This window comes from Anser anser (assembly GCF_964211835.1).
Source record: "Anser anser genome assembly, chromosome: 8".
NCBI classification, from domain to species: domain Eukaryota; kingdom Metazoa; phylum Chordata; class Aves; order Anseriformes; family Anatidae; genus Anser; species Anser anser.
In genome coordinates this window covers 30,994,023-31,021,801 of record NC_139728.1, presented here as the reverse complement: position 1 = coordinate 31,021,801, position 27,779 = coordinate 30,994,023, and the positions used below count along the sequence as shown (strand labels likewise).

Here is a 27,779-nt window from a genome sequence, read left to right as displayed (position 1 = left end):
CCCTGCGAACAAACACGATTTGCGAGCGACTGGGGCACCGCAGCGCCGCGCCCTGCGAGCAGCAGCAGGCCGCGGCCGTGCCTGGCGGGGCGCAGGGCAAGCCCCGACAGCCGCCAGGCCCACTGCGGGCCGCGCTCACCCAAAGCCCCTGCGCAGCCCGGCTCCTGCCTCCGCACGGGCACCGGGGGAACCGGAGGGACCGGGTTTGGTGGCGCAACCGCTCGCGGGCCTGGAGGAGGCTCTGGCTCCGCGCACCTCGGTGTGCGTCCCGGCACGGAGCCGGGCGGTGGTGCCGTGGTTGGTGTCTCCTGGCCCCAACTCCCCACGGAGGCCACTCGCCTGGGCCCGGTGCCATTGACACGGAGTATTGGGGGGGTTCTAAGGGCTCCCTCAGCCCCAGTTCTGCTCTTTCAGACTGTGGGCACAGAGCTTGGGTAAACACCAAAGCATGGCCAAAATCTGTCTTCAAAGCGCTCGAGGCTGCTGTGCTGTCCCGAGCCCCGTCCTGCTGTCACTGCCCTGCTGCGGGGGCACCCAGCGTGCTGCTGGGGATAGCAGGAGCATGGGGCATATAAATCCCCACATACATCGTATCACCCCAACAACACGTCACCGCGCCCAAAACAAGAGGAAAACCCCTTTTTTAACACGAAAACGTTTATTTCCGAGAGCCCCAAACCGCGCGGCTCCCCGTTGCAGCAGCACCAGCAGCACCGGGCGCCCCTCGGCACGCAGCCCCCGGCCCCCAGCCCCGGCCTCTCCGGGGCGCTGCGAGGCCGGGGCCGGGACCTCCGGGATCCTCCCGGGGCCGGGGCCGGGGCCGGGGCCTCCCGGAGCCTCCCCGGGGCCTCCCGGGGCCGGGCCGGGCGGGGCGAGCGCGGGCGGAGCGGGGCGGAGGAGGCGGAGCGCGGGGCCCGGCCGCCCGCTCCGGTCGCCCCTGGAGACGGGCTGCGGGCGGAGGACGGCGGCGGGGAGCGGGGCCGGAAGGACGGACGGGCGGACGGACGGACGGACGGTGGGTCGGGCCGGGCCGGGCCGGGCCGGGGGCTGTGGCCGGGCCCGGGCGGGGGTGGCCGGGCAGGGCAGGGCAGGGCAGGGGCGGCGGCGGCGCAGGGAAGCGGCCCGCGGGCGGGCCCGGCCTCGGGTGGGCCCGTAGCGCCTGGAGCGGAGTTTGTAGCTGCTTTTTGCTGCTTTTTATTTATTTTATTCTTTTTTTCCCGTCCCGGCCTCGCTCTGCCGCCTCCGCGAGGGGCCCCGGGTGGGGGAGCGCCGCGTGCTGGGGCCGCGGGGAAGGCTGCGCGGGGCTGGCAGCGGGCTGCGACTACGGGCTCGCCTCGCTAACGGCACGGACTTCGAAGTTCAGCCCCACGCTGAGATTTGCTCGGTTTGGGGCAATAAAAAAAAAAGGGCAAATGCGCCTCGCCTGCCCGGCGTGGCTGCACAGCCCCCGCGGCGTCGCCCGCACGGCCTCGCCCCGCCGGCCGCGTGTGCGCCGGAGGCCTTGCGTGAGGGCGACGGCGAGGCCGGGACCGGCACCGGGGCCTGGCAGCGCGCTGCAGGGGGGCTGCAGCGGGACAGGGAGGCCCCAGGAGGGTGCCCGGCTGCCCCCGGAGGAGGCCGGCCCCGGCGAACAGCACGCGGTGTGGGTAGCGCCGCGTGTCGCGCCGGGTTGGGAGCGATCCGTCAGGCTGCTCGCCGGCGCTTCTCGGGGCTGGTAGCATCCTAACAAGCTGCTCGTTTGCATTTATCTCGCTCGTAAGTTCGTTTAGGGGTAAAATCCTGCGAGTAAATACCGAGTGCCGGGCGGCAGCGGTATTTCGTGCTGCTCCTGTACCACGGGATGGGATTAAGGGATTAGCGTGCGGTTAATGACTTCTCAATCCCGTGTTTCATCCTTGCGCTGGGTGTATTACCGGAATTTGGGGTGTCTTTAATCCAGCGCTAAAGTGGCAAATAAATTTGGAAGGGAAGCACCTTGTGAGGGCTGAGCCTTGCAGTGAGGCAGGCTTGTGTGATCACACAGCTGATGGGACCACCTTTTTCTTGCTAATGAAGCACTCGTGCTACTCAGAGACGTCGAGGGCAATCGCTGCTGATCGGCATCACCGCCAGCATCCCTAACCCCTCAGCAGCACTAAGTTTTAACACAGCCATTGCGTTTCAGGCACGGCTGCTGTTTCAGATCTCTCTCTGTGGCCGTGTAACAACTCCTTTATGAACGCTGCAAGTTCGTTTCTTCGGCTGTGTTCCTCCAAATACTCGGAATACTTGAGCCCAGGTCACGAGAAGTTCCTCTGCAGCGCAGAGCCGTGGGAGACGCAGGCGGGCGGGCGGCGGCGGCTCCACAATACCCCCGAGTGTTCTTCAGATCCTCGGCCCGCCGGGGAGACGGCGAGCGCCACGGCTCTTCCGGCCGGGAGCGTGCTTTCTTCCCAGATGCATCGTCTTGCGATGAGGCTCATTGCAAAAGCAAATTCAGACCGCTCCGGAAGTCCGCGGGGCGGCCCCGTAAATCCCCACCACGGGCCGTCTCGCTTCATCCCCCTACCAGGGCAAAGATCTCAGCGCGAGCCGTCCCCTCGGGGGCAGAGAAGAGGGACTTCCGAAGCAGTCTGTAATTAGCACGGAAACTCGCCCCGACAGTACTGGCCAGATTGTTTAGCAGCGCTCTCAGAAGGCTTGCGTTTCTGCAGATAGGTTGTTGTCTGCGTGCCCCAGAAAGGAGCGGGGCTCTCGGGCCTCGTGTTCCAGCACAGAAAACCCCTTATCTCGCCGAGATAGGAATCGGTAGTAAAACTTTCACTGGCTTTAATGAAAGCAGAAAGCGAGTTCGCCAGATCTGGGAAGTAGTTGCGGGCTTGCCTTTTCTTGGGAAGTTGGAGCTGCAGATGTTGGGCGACTCCCGGGATTTGCTCGGAGTTAATCACCGCCGGAATCGTGCAGCTGCTTTCTGCGTTTCGTGGTCTTACACAATGAGACCTCGTTTTTCTAAACCCGAACACTGACGCTGCATTTGACACGGTGCTCTCTTCTGAAATCTGTTGAGGATTATAGGAGGGAGGGGGAAGAGAAAATCCTGAAGTCACGAGCAAAAGATTTTTACTCTGTGTTCTCTAGGGGTTAATGAGAAGTAGCAGAAAGAGCAGAAGTAATGACAGGAATCCTCACAGGTACGGTAGAGTTCTCTGTGGGGTTTTCTGGAGGTAGGTAAAAACAGGTTAGCAGAGGAAAACAGTTTGGTGTTAAATATGAACAAATGGGTGGCGCGGCAGGCTGCGAGAAGACAGATTCGGACAGTTGCCCGCTGAATTAATTGGCAGGGTGTGGGTAATGCCGGGAAACCCCATTTGCTGCCTTGCCTTTCGTGTCTCCTCCAGCACACCCCTGCGCAAGCAGAGCTTTCCACGCGGGCGTTGGGCAGGCGTTGGACCCGCGCAGGGCTCTCCCCAGCATGGCGTTTACACTCGGCTTCCCGGGGCCGTGTCAGCGTCTTGGCGTGTGAGGGGGTTAGAGCGCGGGGAGCGCCCGCGTGTTGTGCCGGCCGGCCCGGCGGCGGAGTTAGCGCTACGGCGGGAAGAGAGGGCTGGTCTTGCCCGTGGCATCGTCCCCAGCCCGTGGCATCGTCCCCAGCCCGTGGCATCGTCCCCTGCCCGTGGCATCGTCCCCAGCCCCGGCCGTTTGTCCCCAGCCCCGTGCACGCGGGGCCGGGGCTGGCTTCATGCTGGGGAGCTCCGAGTCGGGCGGCTGCAGGGCGTTCTCCTGGGGAAGCGGAGGGCGTCGTTAGAAAGGGAAGGTGCGGGCAGGGGATCGGGGAAACCTGTTGTTGGAGTCTGGCTTGCAGAGCAGGAACTGCTGCGGCGGCCGTGGGTGGGTTGGCAAAGCCTCGCGGGCAGCGGCCCCGTCCTGGCGGAAGGGTGTAAAAGCTGGGAGGGATTCGGGCCGTCCCGGCGCCTTGCCGTGGGGCGGTGTGTCTCCCGCAGCACCGTCACCCCACACAGCCCCTTGCCTTCCCTGGCATCTCCTGCCTCCGGGCGTGTGCCGAGCAGCCCCAGCAGCAGCAGCAGGGCGGGAGCTCGGTGGCCCCGAGCACTCGGTGACCGCAGCAGCGTCTGCAGCGTTTCCAAAACGCCGACCCTCGCTGTAAAGAAGACGTCCCTCGGCCCGCGGTCGCCGCAGCACTTCTGCTGCTTTTCTGTGCTTCGTGGCCCAGCAAAGCTGCAAAGCTTTCACCGCACCGACACGGGCGTATTATCACACGGGCGTGTTTGACGGAAACAAGGCGATTTTAATTGTTTATAAATGTAAGCCTCACCTTCAAATTGGTTGTAACGTAGGAAGTCTGCCTGCAGCGGGCCCTCTCCCGAGCCGTCTGTCCCCAGCTGGACGTGTTTGGATTTCTGTCCTGCCCTCTCAGGGCTCTGTGCTTGGGCTTCCCCAACGCTTGGTGCAGCCTCTGCTGTTCTGAGGTGTTTGATGTATCTGCGTATGCCTTTGAAGTTAACGAAAGAGGAAAAGGCTCTGCAAGGCCATTCATCATTTCAGCGAGTAGCCAGTGTATTCCCAGAAGAAAATTCCCTTTCTGGTTTTAAAAATAAAATCAGACGGATACAGAAGGTCAAAAATACCTGATTTTTTTTTTTCTGTGCTGCCACCTTAGAGCGAACGTGCAAAAAAACTCTGCCCAGGGTGGTTTACTACAGCTTGCGTTCGAGAAGTGAGGTTCTCCTGAAGGACCCTTTGCAGCAGCGCCCTGCAGCTCTGTGGTTTCGAAGCCTGCTGAGGGCAGGACGGCACGTGGTGGCGTCCCGGCGGACGCTGAGGATGGGTCCTTCAGCTACACAACCTCACTGAGCCGCACCTGTATGCCGTCCAGAGGCTTACCTCGTCGGTAAGAATTACTTCAAAGTGGCCGAGGAGCTAACTGCGTTGTTTGTTTTTCTGTCCAACCCACGCCCGGATCGGTCGGGGTACAGGAGGATGTGCGAGGGCCGTCGCCTCGGCGTTGCGGAGGAACCGTCCCGGCTGCTGCCGGCGTCGTGGCTGGGAGCGTTCGCACAGGAGGAGGCTGCGGGGATGGGGCTGCCCCCTCCTCGAAACTGTTAGAGAGTGTCAGACTCGGGCAAGTATGGTTCAGACGGGCTAATGCATCACGAGAGTAGGTAAGATTGTGTTTGTGTATACATTTGGTTTAGTGCCGAGCTTGTAAAAACCTCTCGGGCATCTAGCAGCTTGGAAGGTAAACCTTAGAAGGAAGAAAGCGTGCATCCTGAAACGCCGGGCGGCCAAATGAGCCAAACTGGCTCATCTAAAAAATACAGGGTTTGCTCTGCCCTCTCCCTTCAGCGGTCCTGAACCTCCGCGAGCGTAGCTGGCAGAAGCGATCCCCTGGAAAGCTGTGCTGCCGCAGGACATGCTTGAAGGGAACGTAAACCAACATTAAATACGGATCTGCAGTCGTCTACCGGTGACGCAGAAGTCCAGGAGGCATTGATTTCTGAATCAAAATAATGACAAAAGAGTCCCTGATTTAAGTCGCCGGGAAACGTGTTCGTCTCAGCGCTGCAGAGGGAAGTTAAGCGAGCGCAATGGGAAGATTGTAGGTTCAAGCCGAAGAAGTCGGGCGTTTGGGTCTCCGCTTGGTGCGGGGATGAGCAGAAGGACGTTTTGGAAGCCTGACCGTCGTCTTCCCGGCCGCAGCTGGTTTGTGTCGCTGTGAGGCTGGGGGGGATTTGCCCTGAGAGCGGGGCTGGTCCCGCTGCAGCAGGTGCTGGGCCCCCGGCCTACCGCCTCCTCGTCCTGCTGCACGCGCGTTCGAGCTGCTTCTGAAGCCGTCCCAAAACTTCCCCATTTCAGGCAGACTTTTTAGGTGGGCAGAAGACTCCTCCTCTCGCTTCGCTGCAAAACGAAAGCTCGTTGCCATTAAAAGCTCGTTTTGTGCAGCACAGCCGTCCGTGTGGGCACAGGCCGGGTGCCGCGTGCGCTTCGTTTCCTCGCTGCGTGCGAGAAGCACAGGCTCAGAGCGGGGAAAACAACGATTCCTGCGGCTGGGCAGTCCCGCTTTTGATGCGACTTGTTTTTCTGCTCCTCACGGTGATTTAAGCAGCAGCTATTAACACTTGAGCGCCGTTTCCAGCGTGGGGAGAGGGGTGTGCTTTGTTACCGGGACTGTGCCGGCAGAGCCCACCCCTGCCTCCCTTCACCCTGCCTCTTGGCAGCGTTGTGGCTTCGCCCCGCACCGGGGTGGCACAGTGGGGTGGTGCACTGGGGTGGCACGCTGGGGGTCTGCCCTGCGTTTCCTGCCTACCAGCACTTGTAAATTGTGGCTAATTGCACTGCTTGGCTGGTTACTGACCTGCGCCGGGGCTCGGAGCCAGGCCTCCACCGGCCCTCGGCAAACGGGGCTTGGTTTTTGTCCAAAAGGTGTCAGTGGCGATCGTGGCTCCTGCCGGGCCTTGGTGAATGAGTTCTTGGTGTCCCGGCTTCTTCGTCTGAAGGCAGCCGGCGCGGGCGGGCGGCTGGCACCATGCTGGAAGAGCGATGGCTCCGCAGGGCCGCAGAGTTGCATAATTTGCATTGTAAATGATAGGAGAGGTGAATGTGCTGATTACCAGGCAGGGCTCGATGCCTGCTCGCTGGCTGCACAACCTGAAGCTGTGCCGCGCACCCCTGGGTGCCCCCCGGCTCGCACTGAGCCCACACGCAGCCTCCGGGCAGGGTCAAGGCAAGGTGATTGAAAAAGCAACATGGACTTGTGAGCGAAGGCCCCGCTCTGGCTCTCACAGCGCGTGGGTCGCCTTAGGATCACCTCTCCCGCCCCCAGCATCAAGGCAGCCGACGTTCGTCTCCCAGGTGTGCTTTAAACAAATAAACCCCCTGTGATCTTCAGGCGCCCGTCAGTCGCTGCCTTCCATCCTTAGGGTGCCCATCTGCGTGTATTGGTCTCCTCGCTTCACTTCCATTCACGACCAAAACTCTTAGAAAACTGCTGCCCTCGTTGAATTGCCATCGTTTGAATGTTGTAAGGAAGCATCGCCCGCCGTTCCGTATCCATTTTTCTTTAATACAGAACAAGCTTTGCGACCAGTGCTACGTTAATCTCGTTTTATTTCTCTCTGTTAACCCGTATCGAAGTCTTGTAGTCAAGTGTGTTTATTCATTTATTTTTCCCCAGCCGTAGCGTGGTGGAAGTGAGGCCGGGGCGCGAGGAGGCAGTGAGAACGTGCTGGCTTCCCGCACGGCTGGGAGGCGGCCCAAGGGAGCCGGCCCCAAGGGAGCCAGCCCCAAGGGAGCCAGCCCCGCGCGGCCGCGTTCTCAGGAGGGGGAACGGAGCTGGGTGTTGGGGAGGCTTGAGAAAGGTGTTCTGGGGGGCCCGGCTCAAAATGCCCCAGTCCTTGCGATTAGAGTTAAGCCCCAGGTGCTCCTCTTTGCTTTGGCTTGCTTGCACTGCTTACAGTCGTTGTTTTACTCTGTTTCAGGCTCGCTGCAGAAAGAAAATCCAAGCAAGGCGGACGAGCAACAGGGCTGCCTATGTAGGTGAGTGTCCGGCACACACTCGCTCCTTTCTTCCATTGCAGAACACCAAACAGCACGGCGAGGCCCAAACCCCTCTGATTTCATTTAGTTCTGGAGTAGAACAAACACAAAACACTCAGCTTGTTTGCAGAGGGACGGTCCCAGCGTGCGGCACGTGCCTGCCTGTGTTCCTCGGGCTGCGGCCGTGCCCCGGCCCGTGCTGCGGGCGGCGCTGTGCCAGCAGCGGCTGCTCCTCCACCATAACCCTCGTCCGACTTCACGTTGAGCGCTGGGGCAGAAACACTGTTTTGAAGGGGTTGCGGCTCCCACGGAGGTCAGGTCTTTCCTTGGGGCTACCCCAGTTAGCAAGGGGTGGCGCGGAACCCTCCGTAACTGCTGTATTTGTTGAAGCGCGTTCGTAATTATCGCTTGCCCACCTCTGAAGGCAAAGCCTCCTAATTCTCCCTTTTCTCAAAATAAACACTCGGATAAATTCCTGCAGCCAAGCGGCCTGCGTGATGCTTTGCACCCCTTTAGTGACTTTGACCCGGGAACCTTGGAGCTCTCCGCAGAGCATCTCCCACCCGGCTCTCGGCTTTATCTCTCTTTCAGACTAAAGAATTCGCTCAAGGTCACGCAACCTGCGGCCGGGCTGCGTCTCGTGACTCCCCGTCTGGAGGTTTGACCACGGACCGTTCCTGCCTTACATGCTGTAAGACCGACTGATTTTGGTACAGCCCGCGTCTCTCTGCACGTTTCTGTAGCTCGTTTTTGTCCTTTTCTGCTGTGCGCGAGCGGGGCGGTGCCGCGTGGGGAGGAGCAGCTCCCTCCCGGGGGAAGCTGCGCCCCGGTTTGGCAGGGAGCAGGTTGCCTCTCCTCGTGGCATCAGGCTGGTGACTTGAAAACAGCACTTCTCAGATGCCTTTCGAAGTAACCTGGATCTGGAAGTGAGTTTTCACGGCTTTCATTTATACTGAAGACATAAAAAGTCCGGGCAGCGAAAACACAGAGGAAAATAAAAGCAGGTTTTTCCACAGCTCCTTTCCCAACAAGGAAATTGGGTTTGTCAGAGTCGCGTGCTGGGAGGCTGACTTTGAAATCAAACGTAGCTGTGGCCCGGACTCAGTCAGCAGGACTGTACTGGGCTAACTGGTGAGCCGGAGCTGATGAGGGAACGAGCCCTTAACAGAGAGCCCAGAAGGTTAAATCCAGGTGAAGATCTTGGCGGTTGTCTATTTTTCGTTTCGGATTATTGGGGATTTTTATGCATTTTAGAAAGACTAAGAGATCGGCAGTATTGTTTATAATTTGAAAAAGAGAGAATTTACGGGTGAGGATGTTCTCGTGTGTAAATCCCCTGCAGAAGCAGCAGGCTTCCCACGGCGAACTGCGGGCCACCGTCAGCACTTGCTCCGGGAGCTGCAGGTGGAAGGAGAGTTTGTCAGTGCTGTGCGTTTCGTGTTAAATACGTGATTTAGAAACATGCTAACGTGTGCCATAATCCAGACAAGGGGCACAGAGACGGAACAGGATTGAGGCGTGCCGGTCCCCCTTACACCACCCTCCTCTCCTGCCTCTCTGCCATGTCAGACCCTGTGCCTGTGTTGACTTCAGGCCCACCTCACCTGTAAAATCGGCGCGTGTGCAGGCTGTACAACACGCCGGCCGGTTGTGCACAGGACAGGAGCTTCTGTGCCCAGCAGAAAAGAGGCTGGGTCTTCTGGGGCACCTGCGTTGCCTCGATCCCTCCAGCTCTCGGTAACGTGCGGGGTAAATCCCAAGGGACTGCTATCCTGCACTGCTCACACCGTGCGCCGGGTGCTGCAGCTGCCGCCTGCTTTAGCTTTTTTTGTGCACGAGATAGCGTGATCCTTGAACACCTAAAAGGGTTGTTACCGTTTGGGAAGGATCTTCTTTTCTTTTACCAAAACCAAACTTTTTCTAGGAACCCCAGGAAGCCGCTGATGCCGTTGCCACCAGTAATCGTTCCCAGCAGAGGCAGCAGGCAGGGGCAGGACCCCCAGGGTTCGCATCAAGGGCACTGGGCTTGGGGCAGCAACATGCACGAGCGCACTGAGCCCTCCTTGTGCAGGTAGAACGGTTAGAAGGCCTCCAGCCCACGCTGGGCTCTGCTCCTTCCGCATAGTTTTGAGGCGGGCAGGGTTCAGCTGCGTCCCTGCTCCCCAGGCTTTGTTTCCCACCGTGTCTGGCGGAAGGAGGCGGCTCAGCCGCTGCCTTCCCCTCCGCCAGGCCTCTCGCCCCGCTTTCCACTGGGTGTCAGTGCGGCCCCGCGCAGGGCTGGGCGCCTGGATGTCCGTCCGTCCCTCTGTCCGTCCCTCGGGCAGCCCCACGGGTGCGGAGTGCCGGCCACCTCCCCTCCTTCGAGTGCTTCCTAACTGGGGCTGCACCCAGGCCAGCGGGGTCCCCGCCGCGGGCAGCTTTTGTAGCGTGCCCTTTGGAGCTGCGGATGGGACGAGCAGCGCTACCCAGGAGGCGGGCGGGTGAGTGCTGAAGGTGTCAGCAGGCTGGCGGGTGGGGGAAGCTGTTCTCCCTCCCCTTCCTCCGCACCACGTCTTCCCATGCCGGGTGCCACACTTGGTACGCGTCCCGGCTTCCCAGCTCGCGATCAGATCCATGCTCTGCTCTCGGCGCACGGAGACGCTGCGGGCTCCAGAGCAAGCCCCGTCCCCCTCCGGGCGTGCTCGGATGCAAAGCGGCAGGCGCTTTGGCTGACGGTCACGCCGGGAGTTCTTCCCTCAAGAGGTTCTTCCCTCAAGGACTTGAAAATTTAAAAAAAAAAAAAACAAGGCCGTGAAATGCACAAGCACGGAGATGTGGAGATTTTCTGACGCTTGGGTCCAGCCGCGTTCTGCGCGCTGATCTTGTCGCGCTGTGCCGTGCCCTCGAAGCAGAGTCGTTTATTTCAGCCCCCGGCTGCGGCCTTCGGTGCCGGCACCGGGCTTCTTGGCCAGGACTCGCCGCTGCTGGCTTCTGCAAGTCGGAACAGACCCGGCGCAGGGCAGCCACGGCTTCCCACAGGAAAACCAGCTGCGGCGTTCAAGTCCCGACGCGGCCCGCAGCTTCCAGGCTCCCACGCGGGTGCCTGCACGTGCTGAAGCGCTCGCGGCGCGCACGGGGCCTGCAGCAGCCGGCGAGTCCTCAGCGCCGTGCCGCGGGCAGCGGGCTGTGCTGCAGGGCGCGTGGCCTGCGAGCGTCCCGGCGCCGGAGAGGGGCGAGCAAAAGCGCTGACCTCGGAGGTAGGAGCGAGCTCCGGCCTTTTGTTCCCGGTAGCGCTGGAGAGGCTGGGGAGGTAAGGGGAGAGAGGCGGCGGGAGGTGGGTTTTCCTGGCGTGTTCTTGCTGAATTGCCTGCAGAGCCGCAGCGGGGCGAGAGGGTGCCGGGGGGGGACGGTGCTGGGGGTAAGGTCTCACTGCAGAGGGTTTTGAGGCAGCTCTGTAAAGCCGCGGGGAGCTGTTGCTGCCATGGGGCTGGCGGCGATGTGCAAGGGGCACCCAGCTTCAGACTTTCAGGAAATGCCCGGGGAGGTCGCAGGACGGAGGATATTTTCTTTTGTAACCCCGCAGCGTTCGCTGTGGAATCGCCAAACCCGCGAACGTCGGACCCCGCCGTGCCATTTCACGGGCAGTTCGGGAGCCGAGCGTTGCCTGGGCGTCCCCCGGCCGCGTCGCCCCGCGGGCAGCAGCCCTGCTGCTGGGCTTGCTGCCGTCCGTGCCCTTGGGGCCGAGCGTCCCCGCGGCGCGGATCCCAGGCGCTGGCCGAGCCTCCCTGGGGCAAAGCACCCGTGGTCGGTGCCCTGCGGCGGTGGGCACCCTGCGGCTGGCGGGACAGATCGGGCTTTAATTAGCCCGGCTGGAGCTCAGCCTTCGCGCCCGGCTGTGTACCTGCCGGGGCCGTTGTTCTGAGCGCCCGCTGCACCTTACCCTCCTTGCTGACAGCCCGTGGGAAGAAGTAGGGCAGTGCCTTAAAAGCAGGGCTCCTGGAGGGAGGAGAGGCAGCTCCACCTGGCCGTAGCCGTTTCTGTTATTACTTACTAAAAAACGCGGGTACACGTCCTGCGTGAAGCGCGCGCTGGAAGGTTCACGTGTTTTTGTAGCTAAACCTCCCCGTGGCCAAACGCGGCTGGTGGGCACCCTCCTCTTTTAAAGATCGTTATTTAAACAAGCCCAGGTCCTCAGTTTTCCGTGGGAAAAAAAGGTTTTGTCCTTTTTTTCCTCCCCAAAGGATGAGCCCGAGCCTTCCCAGTGGCACGCTTGGTTTGCTCCGCTCGTTTGTTGATGAAGGAGTCTCAGCCCCGCGTGTGCCCCTGCCAGCGAGGTGTCTGCAGGGGGCAAGCTGCCCTCGGTGGTGGTCGTCCCTCTCCCGTAACAACTTCACCCTAGACCCTCGCTGCGTGCTCAGAAGAGCTTGTAGCGTTTCTGCACATCTGGTGCCCTGGGCTGTGTCCCTTTAGGGGGGAGTATGGACCGTAAAAGTGTTCTCCGGGGCGGGTAGTGCCATCCTTTCCCGATGGAGGAGCAGGGTTAGCAGTAACATCCAGAGCAGGGGGTGGGGACGGCGGGTGGAAGAGGGCACAAGGTGACCGCGAGGGCACGGCAGCGTGTGCCACGGTACGCGGTGGGCTGCGGGTCTGGGAGCCGAGTCCTGCTGGAGGTAACGGCTTCCGCAGCAGAAGCCGATCTGCCGGCAATCCAGCCGGCTGCGCCTCTCTGCTCCTGGAGGCTCCTCGTGTTACGAAGGGGGGAATGAAAGCTGCACGGTGTGCTCGGGGCTGAAAGCAGAGAGAAGCTCGGCACGACGAGCCCCGAGCCGCAGCGGGAGGCGTGCAGCAGGTGGCCCGGCTGGCGGGCAGGCAGACCTCCGGGCCCCCTCGCAGGCGTGAAGCACGGGCACGGAGGCTTGCTGCTCTTGTTAGACCAGCCGCAGCTGGAAAAAATACACCCCGGCCGTTTTCAGACATAGCCGCGTGCGCTTCCAGAGCACTTCGTGGGGAAATGTCGGTGCTGGGCGGGGGTGCCGGGCACGGCTGTTGCTAGGACTGAGAATTGGGTCCCTTTGCAGCTCCCAAGTCGGAGGCGAGCGGGATTTGTGCCGTGACTGCAGCTGTGCCGGGTGGGGAGCTTCTCCCGCCTCTAACCCTGGCCCTGTAGGGCCCTCCTGCTGCGGGGTCGCTTGTGGGCTGGTCGGGGGCCGCAGGATGTCACCCAGCGTGCGTCCTCCACTGGGCTCCTGCCCAGGTGCTGCCGCAGAACAGCGTGAGATCACACGGGGGGGGCTTCGTGTCCTTGCACTGAAAAGCTCGGTGGGACCTCGGTTTTTATACGGAGGATTAATAGTGGTGGCTGCATGCTGCTGGGGGGGGGACAGGAGAATGAAGCGGGATGGCGTGGGCTGTGCGGTGCCCCTGGGGGGCTTAGTGCCTGCGAGCTGGGGGCGGCCTCCCCAGCCGTGTGGTCGTCTCGTTGCAGGTGGCTTCATGCAGGCAGGGGAAGCACGGGGCAGGACAGCAACCTGCTGCTCCAGGGGCACCCTGCTGCTCCAGGGGCACCCTGCTGCTCCAGGGGCACCCTGCTGCTCCACAGGCACCCTGCTGCTCCAGAGCCACACTTCGGGAAGCGCTGCCCCAGGCTGGGCGCGCACAACGCGGGTCCCACCGAGCGTTTGGGTTTAGACACCAGCGCCCTACAAGAAACCCCGCAGCCGGAGCCGTTTGCTTATTTATTTTATTTTTATTTGCTTATTTATTTGCTCATTTAACAGGGCGGCTGCCGGGGGCTCGGGGAAGCAGGAGGGGAGCTGACCCGGTTGTTGGCAAATCTCTGCGGGAGAGATTCGGTAACCCTAGGAGGGCCGTTAGAGTAACGCAGCTTCTGTTTGTTTGGGGGGGGAGGAGGTGCAGCAGGTTAATTTTCTGATGTTACGGTTTTGTTTTTGAAACGTCCAATTTATTAATGCAGTTGGGAAAATAAGCAGGGGAACTTCGGTAACGAGGCCGTTCGTTTAGGAAAGGAGAGGGCGCTCGGCGGCAGAGGCGCTGTGCTGGGGGCACGGGGAGCAGAGGCAGCACAAAGCCCACGGCTGCCAGCGAGACGGGAGCTCCTCGCCCCGGCTTTCAGGTCTGCGGTGCCTGGTTTCAACCCTGCGGCTTTAAAACCGAAATGCCAGGATTAGGGGGGTGGGCAGCTGCGGAGCTACCCCACGCCTCGGGGTGCGTCCGTTACCTGTAAATAACAGATTGCTTGTCGTTTGGTGGGCCGTCAGGAGCACGCTGGCTGACACCCATGGGTGCCACCTCCTGGTCCCCGTTCCCCCAGGCCTCTCCCCCCCACCCTGGTTTACAAAGCTGAGCTTCTGTGTCTGCGGTGACCCTGCGTGTCCCTGCGCTGCCCGCTGCTGCGTGAGCCTCCCCGGCTGGCCGGGCTGGCCGTCCCCGGCTGGAATTGGCAAAGGCTCCTTCGTGTGACTCACGGGGCTTCGGGGTTACTGTGCCGCGGCCTCCGCCTCGAATTCCTGGCAGCCTTTTCACTTCGACTGCGTTTGACAAATAAGGTGGGATGCATTCAGCGCGCACCTCCCTCCCGTTGCCACTTCCAGTGACAGGCATTCCCCGTGACTTCCCCTTTCCCAGCAGTAGAGCGAGCCACATGAAGATTAACCTTTGTGAACGGGTTGTGGCTGTGCCGGACCGCTGTGCGTGTGTCCCTCAGCCTCCCTCCTCCTCCCCGGTACGGTGCAGGCTGGATCACCCAACACGCCTTTTATTATCCGGGCGCTACCAGCGCCGGTGATTCAGCGCGCGGAGAGCTCGCCGGGGCCCGCGTCTCCGCGGCAGGCACCGTCCCGGCTGCAGCACGGCGCCGTGTGCGGCCCGGCCGGACGGTAACCGCGGGCCGGTGGTGGCGTGCGCACGGCTTTGGGTCGCCACGCGTCCCCCCCTCTCGTCCTGGCGGCTGCGGCACAGCCGGACTTTGCCCCCCCACGGCCGGAGCTGCTCCCCGCGCGCCGTCCCCGCCCCGGCGCTGGCTGACTCACGGCGGGGCTCCCTCGCCTCCTGCCTCTCCGCGCCTGCCTCCGGTTAGGGCTGGAGCAGGCTTGCAGCACTGCAGGGCGAGCTGCCGTCGCGCGGACAGCCCTGCCTGCCTTCCTCCCGCCCTGCCTGCCTTCCTCCCGCCCTGCCTGCCTTCCTCCCGCCCTGCCTGCCTTCCTCCCGCCCGGCGGGCCGCGGCGGTGCTCACCCGCGTGCGCCCAGGGACCTCTCGTGGCGCGCAGCCCGGTGCTGGCCCCGGTGGCGGCTCTCGGCCTGCGTGGGCAGCGTGCGGGGCGCCGAGCAGGGCTCCTGCTGCGCCTCGTGGTGCTGCTGCCCCGCAGGCCGAGCGCTGCGAGGAGCCGCCCCCTCCTGCTCCTCTTCCCCTGCTTTTGCTCTGGGAATTTTGCTTTGGGAAGCGAGAGGCCCGTGGGGAGGGGAGGCAGCTGAGATGCGGGTACCGAGCCGGCTGCGGCAGCGGCACAGCCACCCGCACGGCCGCCCTGCTGCACGCTGCCCTGACCCAGCTGCCTGCTGCCCTGCCCAGGGGCACGGGGGGCTCCTCCGCTCACATTTCCGTGGCTTTGCTGCAGCTCTCCCGGGGCAGCTGCACGCAGGACACCGGGGCAGGCACGCTCAGGGGCCGTGCCGCAAGTGCAGCGCCTTCCTGCAGCCACCCAGAGCCTCGTCTGCTGCCGAGCGCTTGCTTGGCGCCGTGATCTTTGAACTGGCACGCGTTTAAAGGCTCTGAACTTAAAAAAAAAAAAAAAAAAGCGCTTCCCCCGCTTACCCCGGGCTTGGCACTCGGCGTGCGTGCAGCATTTGAACCGGTTCTGCTCCACGCCTGCCTCCTCCCCGCTGCACGCACCAGGAAAGCAGCCGGGAGCCCAGGAGGCGGCTGCTCCGCGGCCATGTGGAGCAGGGAGATTCGTGAGCACCCTTGTGCCGGTTGTTCCGGGGCGTAGGAGTGCAATGTAGGATTGCAATCGCAGCACCGGTGATTGCTGTCCCCCCTGCCTGCGTGTGAGGGTCGCGCTTTGCGACCGCCGTGAGCCGGGCCAGCACCGTGCGGGCAGAGTCCTCCCGCGTCCTGCCGGCACCGCCGCTCCCGGCCCGCGCCCGGGGAGGCTCGGAAGCTGCACCGTGCCCTGCCGGTGCCTCACCGGGGGCCGCACGAGGCAGCTGGGAGCTGCGGAGCGTGAAATACCTGTCGGTACGGCCCTCGCGGTGCTTCCCAGTGCCGCATCACAAGCTGCTTAACCCGAAGTTAATCATCTGAGCCTAGTTAATCATTCGGAGACGGCTTTAATGGGTACGAAGTTGGAGTTGTTTTCTCCAAGTCAGCCGACGCTGTCACAAACTCTTTTTTTTTTGGCGTGTGACCCTGTTTCTCGTCTGCTCAGCTAAGCCCCGGGTGGCGAGCTGCCTGCCGGGACGCTTTGGGCAGGCCGCGGCCCCTCCGGCCTCGGGAACCTCTGGGGTTGTGCTGGAAGGGGCTCGCGGGGTGTCGGAGCAGCCAGCACCCCCTCGGGGGAGCGGCTGGGGGCTGCTCTGCCGTTCTGTCGGCGAGGAGCAGGGCTCAACCCCGCGCCCCTGCTCCCCGGGGAGGCGTTTCTGGGTGAGCGAGCAGCGCCGGCGTGGTCGGCCCCGGGCCGGAGCAGCGCGGCCCCGCGGGTGGTTGGTAGCAGCAAATGCTGAAGGGTGCTGGTGCGCAGGGTGCTGGGCGCGGACTGCAAACAGTCCTCGGCCTGCACGAAGCGCTGCACTTGCCCGCGCTGCTGTCGGGGCAGGAGGCCCGAACCCGCTGCTCCTTGAGCTCCTGGGCACCTGGGGAAGGTGGCTCGGAGCAGCCAGCAGAGCCTTTATCTCGGGGCGGCTCCAAGAGGGTTTTTTGCCTCTCGGTGCCTGGGCTCTCCACACCCCACGCTCCCAAACCACTGCCACAATCCCTGCCTTGCTCAGCCACATGCGGAGCCAGCGCCTCGCCAGGAGCCTTGTGGCAGAGCACGCTGTGGGGTCGGGCAGCTCAGGCTGTGCAGGAGCCCCGACGTCCTCCCGCGGACGTCCCTCCTCTCTTTGCTCTCTTTGCCTTCTTACCCAGAGAAGGAAAGTCCCGGGGCTGCTCTTTTATTATTTTTTTTGCCTGCTACGCCTCCGTACGTGGCCATATGGGAGCAGACGGCAGCTGGCAGTATTTCTGTGAACTTTGGCTGTTGTTTTGTGTGCGTGCGTGTCTTTTTTTTTTTTTTTCCCTCGGATGTGTCACAAAGCTGCTGCAGACCTGAAACAGCCTGGGCAGATGGGGCAGGGCAGGGGAGCCTCTGCCCTTCCTCCTGCTGCGACGTCCTGCTGCTCCGGCCAGGGGAGATGCTGCACGGGGACCCGCTGGGGTGGCGGCGGCAGCGCCGTACAGGGGGGCTCCATGCACTTTTCCTGGGGGTGTCTGGTTCCGGACTAGCCGACACTCAGCTGGCAGCTCCCGTTGTGTAAAATAAGAAAAAAACACCTTTGCAGCGTATTGCGGTTGCCTGTTTGTAGGGGTGCAACACGCTGGGCCGCCTGCTGGGAAAATAACCCGCTGTCTTTCCAACAGAGCGCCTCCGGATCTCTGAAAATGTCTGGCAAAACGGCTAGCACCACCAACAACATAGCGCAGGCCCGGAGGACTGTCCAGCAGCTAAGAATAGAAGCCTCAATAGAACGGATAAAGGTGAGAGCACGTCCTTCTTCAGCCCTCCTTTTCTCCCGTTTTGCCCTGGATGTGATCAGGGAGCGCCTGTGCGCGGGGGCACGCCGTTCAGCTTTTTTCCCCACCTGGAACTTGACCTTTGTGCTTCAGCCTAGGAAACCTGAACACAGCCAGGTCCTGGGGCTGCTCTCAGAGGTGCCCTCGGGTACTTCGGTGTTTCACAGGCTTGTAAAATAGACCAGGGCAAAACGTGAAGTGCAAGTCAAAAGTGTGCAAAAAAAAAAAAAGCAGGTATAAGCTTCCAGTTTGATGTGTTGCGTTAATTGTGTGATTTTGCTACATTCTTCCAATGGCTGAAAGTTGCATCTGCACCTTTGTGTCGTTGAAAGGAAGGTCGTTGAAACTGGTTTTCTCTAACTCAAGGCACAAAAGAAGCCCGACTCTTTTCCCAGCTGGAAGGGATGGGATGTTGGGTACACTGGTAATATTGCCTGGACGGATTTTGTCTGTCTGGCTTCTCGAATTATCGCCCAGCCCCTCCTGGAGGCCAGCAGCACAAACCTCCAAGTGCACACGGCAGAGGTGCCTTTTCCACGCTGGCTGCGGAGCGGCGTTACGCAAGGAGGGACCGTATGCGGCGTTCTAGAAAGTGTTAGTCATCCGAGGACACTTCTGTTTGTTCTCCCCGGTTTTACAGATGATAAGTTCCTTATTACAAAGCTGCTGTATATTTCGAACCCCTCCTGTTTATTTTTAGCTTTCTGCAGGAGCTACGTAAGAGCTGAGCAGTACTTTCACCACCTGCCACAAACTATCCCCGGGGCTCCTGGAAGAGCACGGCACCAGGATTCATCTTCTTCTTCTCTCTGCAGATAAAGCTGGCCCCAGCGTCACACCCAGGACAGTCTGGCTTTTGCAGGAAATAGGGTCTGGGCCCAAATAACGTGTCGGCTGCCCAGCATCGGTCTGTTCGTGCACAGGGCTTTTCCCCAGTGGGCAGCTCCTCTGGTCGTATTGCTAATTCCAGGGAAATACGTGGCCGTTTTATGGTTTTCTTCTGTCTTCCACAGGTGTCAAAGGCGTCAGCCGACCTAATGCTCTATTGTGAAGAACATGCCAAGAAAGATCCGTTGCTAATGGGCATACCTGCCTCTGAGAACCCCTTCAAGGATAAGAAGACGTGCGTTTTGTTATAGGAGCGCTCGCGCTACCGCCGCGCTGCGACGCGGGGCAAGGCACAGGCAGATGTATAGACAAATAACCTGTAAGGTACCTGCTAGTAACTCTTCTTTTTCCACGTGTATAAATGATTTCTTGAGCTTTCGAAAGCATTTCCTCTGTTCCCGGTCTTCATTAGGAAGCGGGTTACAAACCGAATTAACTGCCCTCTGGGCCGAGGGAGCGGGGTCCTCGCCGGGGGCCGGCGGGCGCGGGGCTGGCTCCGCCGTGAGAGCCGCCCGCGTGCCCGGGGAGCCGCCCTGCTCAGGCCCCGCTCCCGACTTCCACAAACACCACCAAAGTTGCCTGGCTTTGCCGACAGAACAGGGACAGATTGGGAATCCCAATTAAACATCGTTTGTTTCAGTTTCTCAGGTTGTGCGTGCACGCAGAGCGGGCAGCGATACCTGCCTGGGTGACGCACAGCCGTGCGCTCATGCACATACCCACGTCCAAGTGCATTATTTAGCAACAGCTGCCTTGAAAACCATTGTAGCAACTGCTGGCGAGCTCCAGCGACTCACGTCTACGTCTCTGTTATGCCTCTTTCTCTTGACAAGGATTCGTAAGCGTAAAACCTGAAGTGGCAGGAGTCAGATAGCTGAGGGTTTTTTCATAGCTCTTCAAGAGGAGTTGAAAAAGCAGAGTTTTCAGCTTCAGTTCTGCTCAATTCTGCTTTTCTGCTTTCTCTAATTAAAGCTCTGTGTTGGTATTAAAAAAAAAGCTGTCGGAAGAATCAAAGGCTACAAGCTCACGTTTCCCTGGCTTTGTGGCTGAGGTGGAGGTATGGTTCTGTCACTCCAAGTCTCGTTTGTGTTTTGTTCAGGGATTCAGAACTTGGCTCTCTTTTAAATTCCTTTTTAGAGGGGAAAAAATGCCAAATTGTATCCAGATTGTGGTTATGCAAATATAACTGGGGAGCCTTTCCATCAAGTAAGTGATTTTATATATATACATAATAAAAAACCTCCTTGTGTGTGTGTGTGTATAAACTTTAATAGAATATTTATACAAACATTGCATATTAACAGAAAACTTCGAGGGGATTTAAAATAATCCCGACTTCAGCTGGCTACCAATGTTCTTTGTCTTTCTCTGTAGCCGGTGGTTCGGAGGCTGAAGTCCTGATCTGCCATAACCGTGCATTTCTGTAACGCTCTTTACAGAACTTATTAACCACTTGTAATTTACTGTCTTACATTGCCTATTTGTCATTTCTATATTAAATTATATATGCACTGTTGATAATATATTGAGAACTTATACATTTGTTTAACAAGCCTCTTTAGCCAACAGTTCACAGACGCGAACACAAGGCTGGCAGTAAGAGAGCCGTACTGCTTATTCTCTGCTCACCTTCAAATTATTTTTATAACTATTTTTCTAGTGACAATTTCAAACCAACGATGTAGATCCACGCTGATTTTTTTTTTTTTTTTTAACTCTCATTTTGTAAGGCACCTAGTTCAGAACAGACCTTGGCTGCGTGTGGGTATAAAGGGCCGGCAGCACCAGGGGGGCTGAGCAGGTCGGGGGGCGAGGGCAAGCTGCCCACACGGTGTTGTCCCGCAGCAATCCGCGGCGTGTCCCAGCTCCCCGCCCCAACCAAGGCAAGCTGTGTAGACGCAAAGATGATTTTTAACGTCGTGCTTTTTCCCTCTGGTGTTCGCCCTTAAAGCAGGAGCCGGCGGTGACGTGGGGCCCAGCTGCGCCCCGCTGGGCCGCCGGGGTCTGCCCTGCACCTGGAGCTGCGCAGCCCCCGTCCTGCCCCCCTCCTGCCTCACCCCACCGCTGCACGAGGCGCCTAACCTTGTACCTCCTAATAAAGACGTTTGGCATGGTGCTGCCCTTGGCTCGGTTACTGCTCGCACGCGGATCCCCGGCGTTTCCCGTGCCCTGCCCCGGCTGCGCACGGGGCTCCCCGGGGGGCTGCTGGCCGTGGGTGCCCCTGCCTGCGGGAAATCCATCGCGCCCTACGGACCCGTTCCCCGCGAGGTGCGTTTTTCTGCCTCTTCGTACAATTCTGAACTCTTTGCAGCTCTGGGGCGAGGATTTCTTTCAGCATCTCCTTCGTTCTTGCTTACACGTTGGAAGAGGGTATGTGGGCGCGATGCGTCGTCGGTCAGAGGCGTGGGGTTAGCAGCGCGGCGCAGGTTTTCCTTCAGGTGCTTCTCAGTCCGGGCAGACCGCCTGGGAGGGACAGCTAGCCCAGCGGCACGCGGGTGGCCGCTCCTGGCGATTCACGGTGCAGCTGTTCGGGTAACCCCTGGGTTTTTACCTGCAGTACGCGGGGGGCGTATGGCCTCCCGCGGCTCCGTCTCCACTTGTAACTTTGCTCTTTTGGTGTAAACACTCCAGTGAAAGAACAGGAATTGTACGATCCTGAAGGAGCACGGACTCTTCATCGGTGCAACGAAAAAGGAGAGACGAAACCATTGCCGTGGACAGCAGCCGGGGGTTTCTGGAGGTAGGATAGGTGCTGCCGGCGGCTCTCAGCGCCTGGCTGGGCCCAACGCACCACGGCCCTGCCTCTCGGCGCTCCCACCTCGAGGCTCTGCTGTCGGGGGGACCCCGCTGCCACCCCAGCGTGTGCGGTCGGTCCCCTGCCCCGCAGGCCAAGGAGCCAGCTGGGTCGCTGTTTTTTCTCCGTATTTCTCAGCGAGCCTCTCAAATACTCCTGCTCCCTCTGCTCGTCCAGCCTCTCGCTGCTGGCCGTTCCCCTCCGCCGTCCCTGAGCATTGCACCTTCGCACGCGCGCGCCCGTCGCTGGCTCGGGGTGCCGGGGGCACGTGGTGGGGGGCACGGGGCCGGGGCAGGGCTGCAGCCCCCGGACGGGACCGGGGGAACCCCTGCGGGTGCCTCAGGGGCGCTGCTGCTTGCGTGCGAATCTCTGCCCCCTCGTGCCTTTCGGCGCGGCCCTGTACGGGTCCAAGTGCTGGGGCCGGAGGGGAGGAAGGCGGCTGCCCCCCTCCCGGCAGGGCTCTGGGCTGCGGCCTGGCCGCGCGCGGCTGTCAGCACAGCGGAGCCCTGGGGTCACAGCCCCGGGAGCGCCCTGCTCCAGCGGGGTGACTCCACTGCGGCTGCTCTGGTTTTATTTTTAAAAAAAAACAGATGTTTTACAGAGCCTTGGTAAAGCTGTGGTTCTTTTTTTTTGGGTGGGGGGGTCGTCTTTCCTTTTGTTTCTTTGCTGTGCCCAGCTGATCGGATTTCACTTGGACGCCCCCCCCTCTTGTATTGACGCGTTTTGGTTTTGAGTCAAAGGTCCGGTGGTTGTTACGAGGCCAGAAAAGGAGGCTCTTCGGAAGCAAAAAACCCTAAGTTTTACGTGTGTCTCGCTGTTACTGGGTTTATGAAAGCAGGGCCTGAACCGCCCCCTGCTACGGGGCTGGCACCGAGCAGCAGCCTCTGCTTGGCCTGGCAGGGGAGGATAAAAGAAAGGCCTGGCCTTGTGCCGCCAGGTACTTGTGGTCCAATGTTTTTTCCCCGGTACCCAAATTTGCGCTCCCCAAGCAACACGCGCCGGGGGGGGCTGTCTGAACGCGTGCACGCGGAGGGGGCAGCCCGGGCTCAGCGCCGGGGGCACGTTCGCTTTAGAAGCGCTGACGCCGGCCACGCGCCGTAAAAACAAAGCTAAAAAATAACGAGCTCAGAAAGCTCCCGTTTGGCGCAGCGGCGGCGGTGCCCCAGCCGGACCCGAGCTGCGCGGCCGCACGGAGGGTGCAGGGGCTGTTCCCAGCGCCTGGACCAGGGAGAAAATCACGTAGGGTCGGTGTCCCAGCACCCCAAGACAGCCCGCGCCGGGGCTGCAGAAGCCAGGGCATCTCAGCAGCCGCTATTTAGGTCACCGGTGTCCCCGCAGCCTCCCGCCTCGGCCGCGGGCAGAGCGTGGGCGCTGCTCTGCCGGCACCTGCGGCAGCGGCACCGCCGTCAGCTGTCCGGCTCCTCTGGGGCCAGGAGCGGGGATTTGTGCCCTGTGGAGCTCGGCTTTGTGTGGCGTGCGACAACAAGAATGAAAGCAGCTGCTGGCGGGGGCCCTGCGTGCCTCCTGCCCTCCCCGCCCGGCTCTGGCGAGGCGCGGGGAACGAAGCCAGCAGGGAAGAAAGGGGCTCGCAGCTGGCGGGGCGTGCTGCGCCGCGCAGGCGCTGGGGCTGACGGCAGCAGCGCCGGGAGCACAGCGGGCGAAGGGTTCCTGCAAAAAGAAGCCGCCTTTCCCCCATTTTCGAGAAGACTCAACCCCCGCAGGGCTTTCAGAGCGTCCCAAACGCTTCCTGGCGTTCAAACTATGCTTTTAAGTGGCGGCGTTGGAAGAAAAAATACCCAACATTTCCTGCAGCACGCCGGCTGCTTTTGCGTTTGCTGGTTTTGGGAGGGGCGAGGCAGGAGCCCAGGTGCCATTCCAGGACCAGTGCAACAGGACCGCGGCCGCCCGCCGAGCCCCGGGGACGGGGCGCTGCCGAGCGAGCGAAGGCCACGAAACAGCGCAGAGGATCCGAGAGTCAACTTTATTTCAAAAACAGCAACAACAAAAAAAAAAAAGAAAAACACCCCCAAAACAAAGCATTATCCACTTCCAGACAATGACGGTAGGGCAGCTGCTCCCACCAGCCGCCTGTTACAAGGTGGGGTTGGCCAGGACCAACCGCTCCAGGGGTGTCTGCTTAGGAGACCGCGGAGTATAAATAACTTTTTTTCTTTTAAATCAATATCATAAAATAACTTACTATATATCTTAGCATTAAAAACTCGAGACTCAACAGCCCAAAATACGCTAAAAAGTCGGCTGTAAAGCGTGTCGATTAACCTTTGAGCTCTTCGGAGAGTTGAACCAGAACCGGCAAGTCGCGCTTTAAGAAACCTCGGGGGGCGTTCGGCGGCGTCCTCGCTCCTGGGGCAGGCTCCGGCTCCTCCCGCGCCGCTCCCAGGCTCCTTCCCTTCGCTTCCCGGCCGCGTCGCTCGGCCTCCGTCCCACGCAACGCGAGTCCACCCCCTCTTTTTTTTTTTTTTTTTGGATTTTTTTTTTTTTTTTTGCCCTTTTCCCCCCCCCCCCCCCTCCCCTTCCCCGGCATCCTCGCGCGAGGGCAGGGGGAGTTTCCTTCCTGAGCTAAGTGCGAAAGCACGGAAAGCGTCCCACCGAGCCCGGCGCGGCGCCGTCACCGCTCGGGGAGGTTGATGACCGGCACCCACTGGTCGGCGTAGCGCCGCTCCCGGCAGAAGCACATGAGCTGACTCAGGGCCGGGTCCTTCCACTGGGACGCGTGGGGGTTCTGGAAAAGAGAAGAAGGGGAAGAGGGACGGGTCAGCACGGGGAATGCAACCCGAAATCCAGGCGATAGCACCACCAAGGTCCTGGGAAGGTCCCGGGGAGGCTCCCGAGGCCGAGCCGTCGGCGTACGCCGACGGCTCGGCCTCGGGAGCCTCCCCGGGACCCAGGCTTCATCTCACCGTGACCAGGACGCAGTGGAGGTCGGTGGGGGGCTCGGTGCCGGTGTGGGGCAGCAGGAGCTGCGCCAGGCGGGCCGGGTTGCTGACCCGCAGGATGTTGATGTCGTTCTCGCAGCAGAAAGCCTGGATCAGGGTGAAGTGGATCTGCAGCGCCGCGTCGCCGGCTTCTTCCTCGTCCGCCGCCAGCAGGCACAGCACCACGTTGTCCGGGTCCCTGCGGGGGACACCGCCGTCAGCGGCACCGGGGGGGGGGGGTCACCGGGAGCACCGGGGGGGGGTCACCGGGAGCACCGGGGGGCTTTGCCGGGGGGGTCACCAGGGGGTTACTGGGAGCATCGGGAGGGTTACTGGCGTCACCAGGGGGGTCACCAGGAGCACGGGGGGGGGTCACCAAGAGGGTTACCGGGAACACCGGTGGGGGGGGGGGTCACCGGGAGCACCGGGGGGGGGGAGGAGGGGGGAGAAGCACTCACACGTTGAGCAGCTTAGCCGCCTCGTAGACGCCCAGGGTGAGGCTCCGCTGGCTCAGCGCCTTGCTCAGCACCTCCTCCAGCGCGTCCCCCGCCTGCTCCATCCTGCGGGCGGGCACACGCCGTTAGCACCGGGAAGGGGCACCGCCAGCACCGGGGGGACACACACGCCCACCCACCCCCTTGCACCCCCCCGGTCCCTACCTGCCGGCCGCGCGGTGCTCGCCAGGCAGCTCCTCCAGAGTCATAGTGCGGCCAGGGCAGCAGGGCACGGGAGCTGCTGCTGCTGCTGCTGCTCCGCCGCCGCCAGCCCCGGGGCCGCTCCCGGCCGCCCCCGCCCCGCCCGTCCCGGCCCGGCCCCGCTCCCGGTCCCCGCTCGCCGCGCGCCGCCGCCGCCTCTGCGGACAAAGGCGCCCCGCGGGCGTTGTCCTGCCCGCGCCCCGCCAACCCGCGCCGCCCTCATTTGCATGCGCGCGCGCCATTGGTTCATGCAAATGAGGCCACGCCCCCAGCACCACCGCCACCACCCCCCCCCGACCGCCTCTCGCCTTTCCCCCCGCAAGCGAACCCCGCGCTGCCGCCCGGCTGCCACGGGAACCGGAGGGGCCGCCGCCGCTGATTGGGTGAGGGGGGAGGGGGGGCGTGGTCTGCGGGGAGGGGGGCGGGGTTTGGCGAGAGGGGCGTGGTTTGTGGGAAAGGGGGCGGGGCCTCCGGCGCGCCATCACGGGGCAGCGCGCCACGGGCTCCCCCCTGCTGCCCGGTGCCACCGGGTCCTGCACCCGGGAGCCTTCCTCCTCCTCCTCCTCCTCCTCCTCCTCCTCCTCCCGGCCTGCGCTCCCCGCAGCTGCCCAGAGCTTGCCCCTTGCGGCTCAGCCCCGCAGAGCCCTCACCAGGTTTTTGGCAGTGGGTGCTGCGGGGGCAGCTCGCAGCCCTGCTCCGCGGCTGCTGCTGGGCGCCCGTTTCCCAGAGGGGTGCCTGGGCAAGGCTGAGGAGCTGGGCTCGTGACCCCGGCACCCGGCTGGGGGATGCTCAGCTCTGGGCAATGCTCAGGGGCTGGGATATGCTCAGCACCAGGTGATGCTCAGCTCTGGGGGATGCTCAGCTCTGGGGGATGCTCAGCGCTGGGGGATGCTCAGCACCAGGTGATGCTCAGCTCTGGGCAATGCTCAGCTCAGCACCGGGTGATGCTCAGCGCTGGGTGATGCTCAGCTCTGGGTTATGCTCAGCACTGGGCAATGCTCAGCGCTGGGTGATGCTCAGCTCAGCACCGGGTGATGCTCAGCGCTGGGTGATGCTCAACTCTGGGTTATGCTCAGCACCGGGTGATGCTGAGCACTGGGCACACTGCCTGCCATCACTTCACCAACATTTCAGGGCATAAAGCCCGGCTCTGAAAGGGCTCCGCACGGCCAAACGCAGAGCCCTGGGGGCAGACGCTGCCAAATCCCTTTGGGGATTGCCAGGAGGGTGCCCGAAGGTCAGCCCTGGGTGGCTCCCGGTGCCCCACATCCCGCGGCGCTGCCCGACCCCTGGGGCGTGCGGGAGAAGCGCTCAGGTGGGGGCGGCAGATGGCAAGGCCCCGGCGCAACAGGTGGGAGCTTTGTTTGGTGGCCTCCGAATTAAGTCCGCTTCATTTGCCCTATCTCTAATAGCAACCAGAGCCCCAGAGCTCGCCGCAGATCAGATTATACCCGCAGACGGGCTGTCGGTGCGGCTCCGGCGCAGCTCAATCTGTCTGGGAGGGAACCGAAAAGCAGCTGGGGCCGGTTGGATCTCTCGCCGGGTATCAGCAGCTCCCTGACCGCCGGCAGTGCCCGGGGACTGTTTCCTTTTCCAGTTCTCCCGGCTGGAGGCAGGCAGGTCCCTGCCTCGCCCCTGCTGGGGCAGGTGCTGGGCTGTGCAGCACCGGGGCCGTGCAGCGCCGGTCCGCGGGCGGCTCCCCGGCAGCAGGAGAGGCCCCAGCCCCGTGCCCCTGGGCCGTGTTTCCCCGGCCCTGGGTAGCTCTGGCGGTGCGGGACAGTTGGCATAAGGCCTGCTCGGGGTCCCATGCCCACGCCTGACGGGCGCTGCACGCACGGTGCTGCAGGAGGAGGTGCTGTACCAGCACGGGACAGGTGCCCTGCACGTCAAAGCCTCGAGTTGTTTAAGTTTTTGGGAACGAGACCAAAGATCAAACAGCGTCGGTGAGATGCCGCCCGTGGCCCGGCCTCGCCAAACGAACAGGAGCGGTGGGAGCAGCGCCAGCGGCTGGCACCCCAAGGTGCTCTGCACCGTCCCCGAGCTGCTCCGGCTGGAAGCGAGCTGCGCAAAAGGCAGGGAGAGGGGCTCACGGGTTGACCCTGCTCCCGCTGTGTCCTGGCTGGCACGGCACAGCCCGAGACCGCGGCTCTGCTGGGGAAGGGCGGCCGTGGTGGGATGCGCACCCGCACGCAGCCGCTCGGCGCCAGGCCTGCAGGGAAGGACGAGGCTGGCAGGTAAATAATCCTGAATGCCGGGCAAGGACAAGAAAATCAGGCTAGTTTGCTCACAGCAAGGGAAGTGATTCCTTATTACTCACCCACATCTGCAAAATATCCACAGAAGCATCCCTCTGCCCGGCCTGCCCTCTGCCCCAGCCCCAGGCTGGGATGCCACCCGACGGGTTTGCGTTGGCCCCGAGCTGACCACGTCCGCACCGAACATCCCCTGCCCCGGGCTGCCCCCTGCCCCTGCAGCTCCCTCTCCACCCGGCTCCTTGCTGGCCCTGCGCTCTCCTGGCCCCGTTTTGCAGCAATGTCCCCATCCGCCCCCCGGTCCCTGCCTCGCTGCCGTCCTGCGTGGGGCCGCGTCCCCCAGCACCTCTCACCTGCCCCGCTGAGCTCCCGTTTCCCCCAGCCCCGGCTCCGTGAGGGCCCTGGGCTTGGGGTTTTGGCCACCGTCACGGAACCGTGCTGCCCACACGCTGAGCACCAAAAAGCCCCAGCGGCGCTCGCTCCGCGGGGCCGCGCGCCCTGCCTTAGCGCTGCAAAGCTCCTGCAAAGCAAACACCAGCTCGCACATTCCCCGGCTGCCCCCCCGGCCCCGCGCCGCTTTGTTAGCCCTGCAGCACCGCTCCCAGCGCCGCGGCCCCCGAGCGGAGCCGGGCAGGGCCGGGGGGCGCGGGACGGGGCACGGGACGGGTCCTGCCCCGCAGGGTCAGCAGCTCCTGGCCCCGCTGGCAGCACGCCGGGGAGGCGATGAAACGGCTGATGCGGCAAACCCGGCAACCAGAGTGTGCTGCGTGGGTGCTGGGCGGATTGTGGGGTGCCGGGAGGGCTTTGCCGGGTCCCCTCCGCACGGGACGCTCGGCTCTGTCCCGACCCGCGGCACCGGCACTTGTCCGGGGGGGTGGGCGCAGGGATTTGGGGAGCTCGTCCCGGCAAGCCGAG

The 27,779-nt window shown here is 62.2% G+C and overlaps 3 protein-coding genes across 5 annotated transcripts; 1 reads left to right on the top strand and 2 right to left on the bottom strand.

The window, feature by feature from the left end:
- The first annotated feature begins 862 nt into the window (after window positions 1–862).
- Window positions 863–20,302, top strand: GNG12 (G protein subunit gamma 12). 3 transcript variants are annotated; one of them, XM_083845749.1, is made up of 5 exons: window positions 863–1,015; window positions 7,476–7,533; window positions 8,125–8,243; window positions 17,147–17,263; window positions 18,313–20,302. In XM_083845749.1, exons 4-5 carry the CDS (start codon window positions 17,168–17,170, stop codon window positions 18,436–18,438), a joined length of 222 nt encoding a protein of 73 aa, XP_083701875.1. In that variant the 5' UTR covers window positions 863–1,015; window positions 7,476–7,533; window positions 8,125–8,243; window positions 17,147–17,167; the 3' UTR covers window positions 18,439–20,302. The 3 variants fall into 3 exon arrangements, 2 of the variants coding, with proteins under 2 accessions (XP_083701875.1, XP_083701874.1); XM_083845748.1 differs by having other exon boundaries at window positions 864–1,015; window positions 8,125–8,224; XR_014587270.1 differs by lacking the exons at window positions 863–1,015; window positions 18,313–20,302 and adding an exon at window positions 1,035–5,159 and having other exon boundaries at window positions 17,147–17,177.
- On the bottom strand, window positions 8,123–16,721 carry LOC310903202 (uncharacterized protein; the record flags this gene model as incomplete). Its single annotated transcript, XM_083845957.1, has 3 exons — window positions 8,123–13,750; window positions 14,765–15,805; window positions 16,697–16,721. 3 exons carry the CDS (start codon window positions 16,719–16,721, stop codon window positions 13,677–13,679), a joined length of 1,140 nt encoding a protein of 379 aa, XP_083702083.1. The 3' UTR covers window positions 8,123–13,676.
- Window positions 20,303–22,943: 2,641 nt separating the features above from the next.
- GADD45A (growth arrest and DNA damage inducible alpha) lies at window positions 22,944–24,758 on the bottom strand. Its single transcript, XM_083845750.1, has 4 exons — window positions 24,577–24,758; window positions 24,376–24,477; window positions 23,903–24,116; window positions 22,944–23,724 (listed from the first exon to the last, which is right to left on the bottom strand). The coding sequence occupies exons 1-4, from the start codon at window positions 24,618–24,620 to the stop codon at window positions 23,611–23,613; spliced, it is 474 nt and encodes a 157-aa protein (XP_083701876.1). The 5' UTR covers window positions 24,621–24,758; the 3' UTR covers window positions 22,944–23,610.
- Between the last annotated feature and the right edge of the window lie 3,021 nt (window positions 24,759–27,779).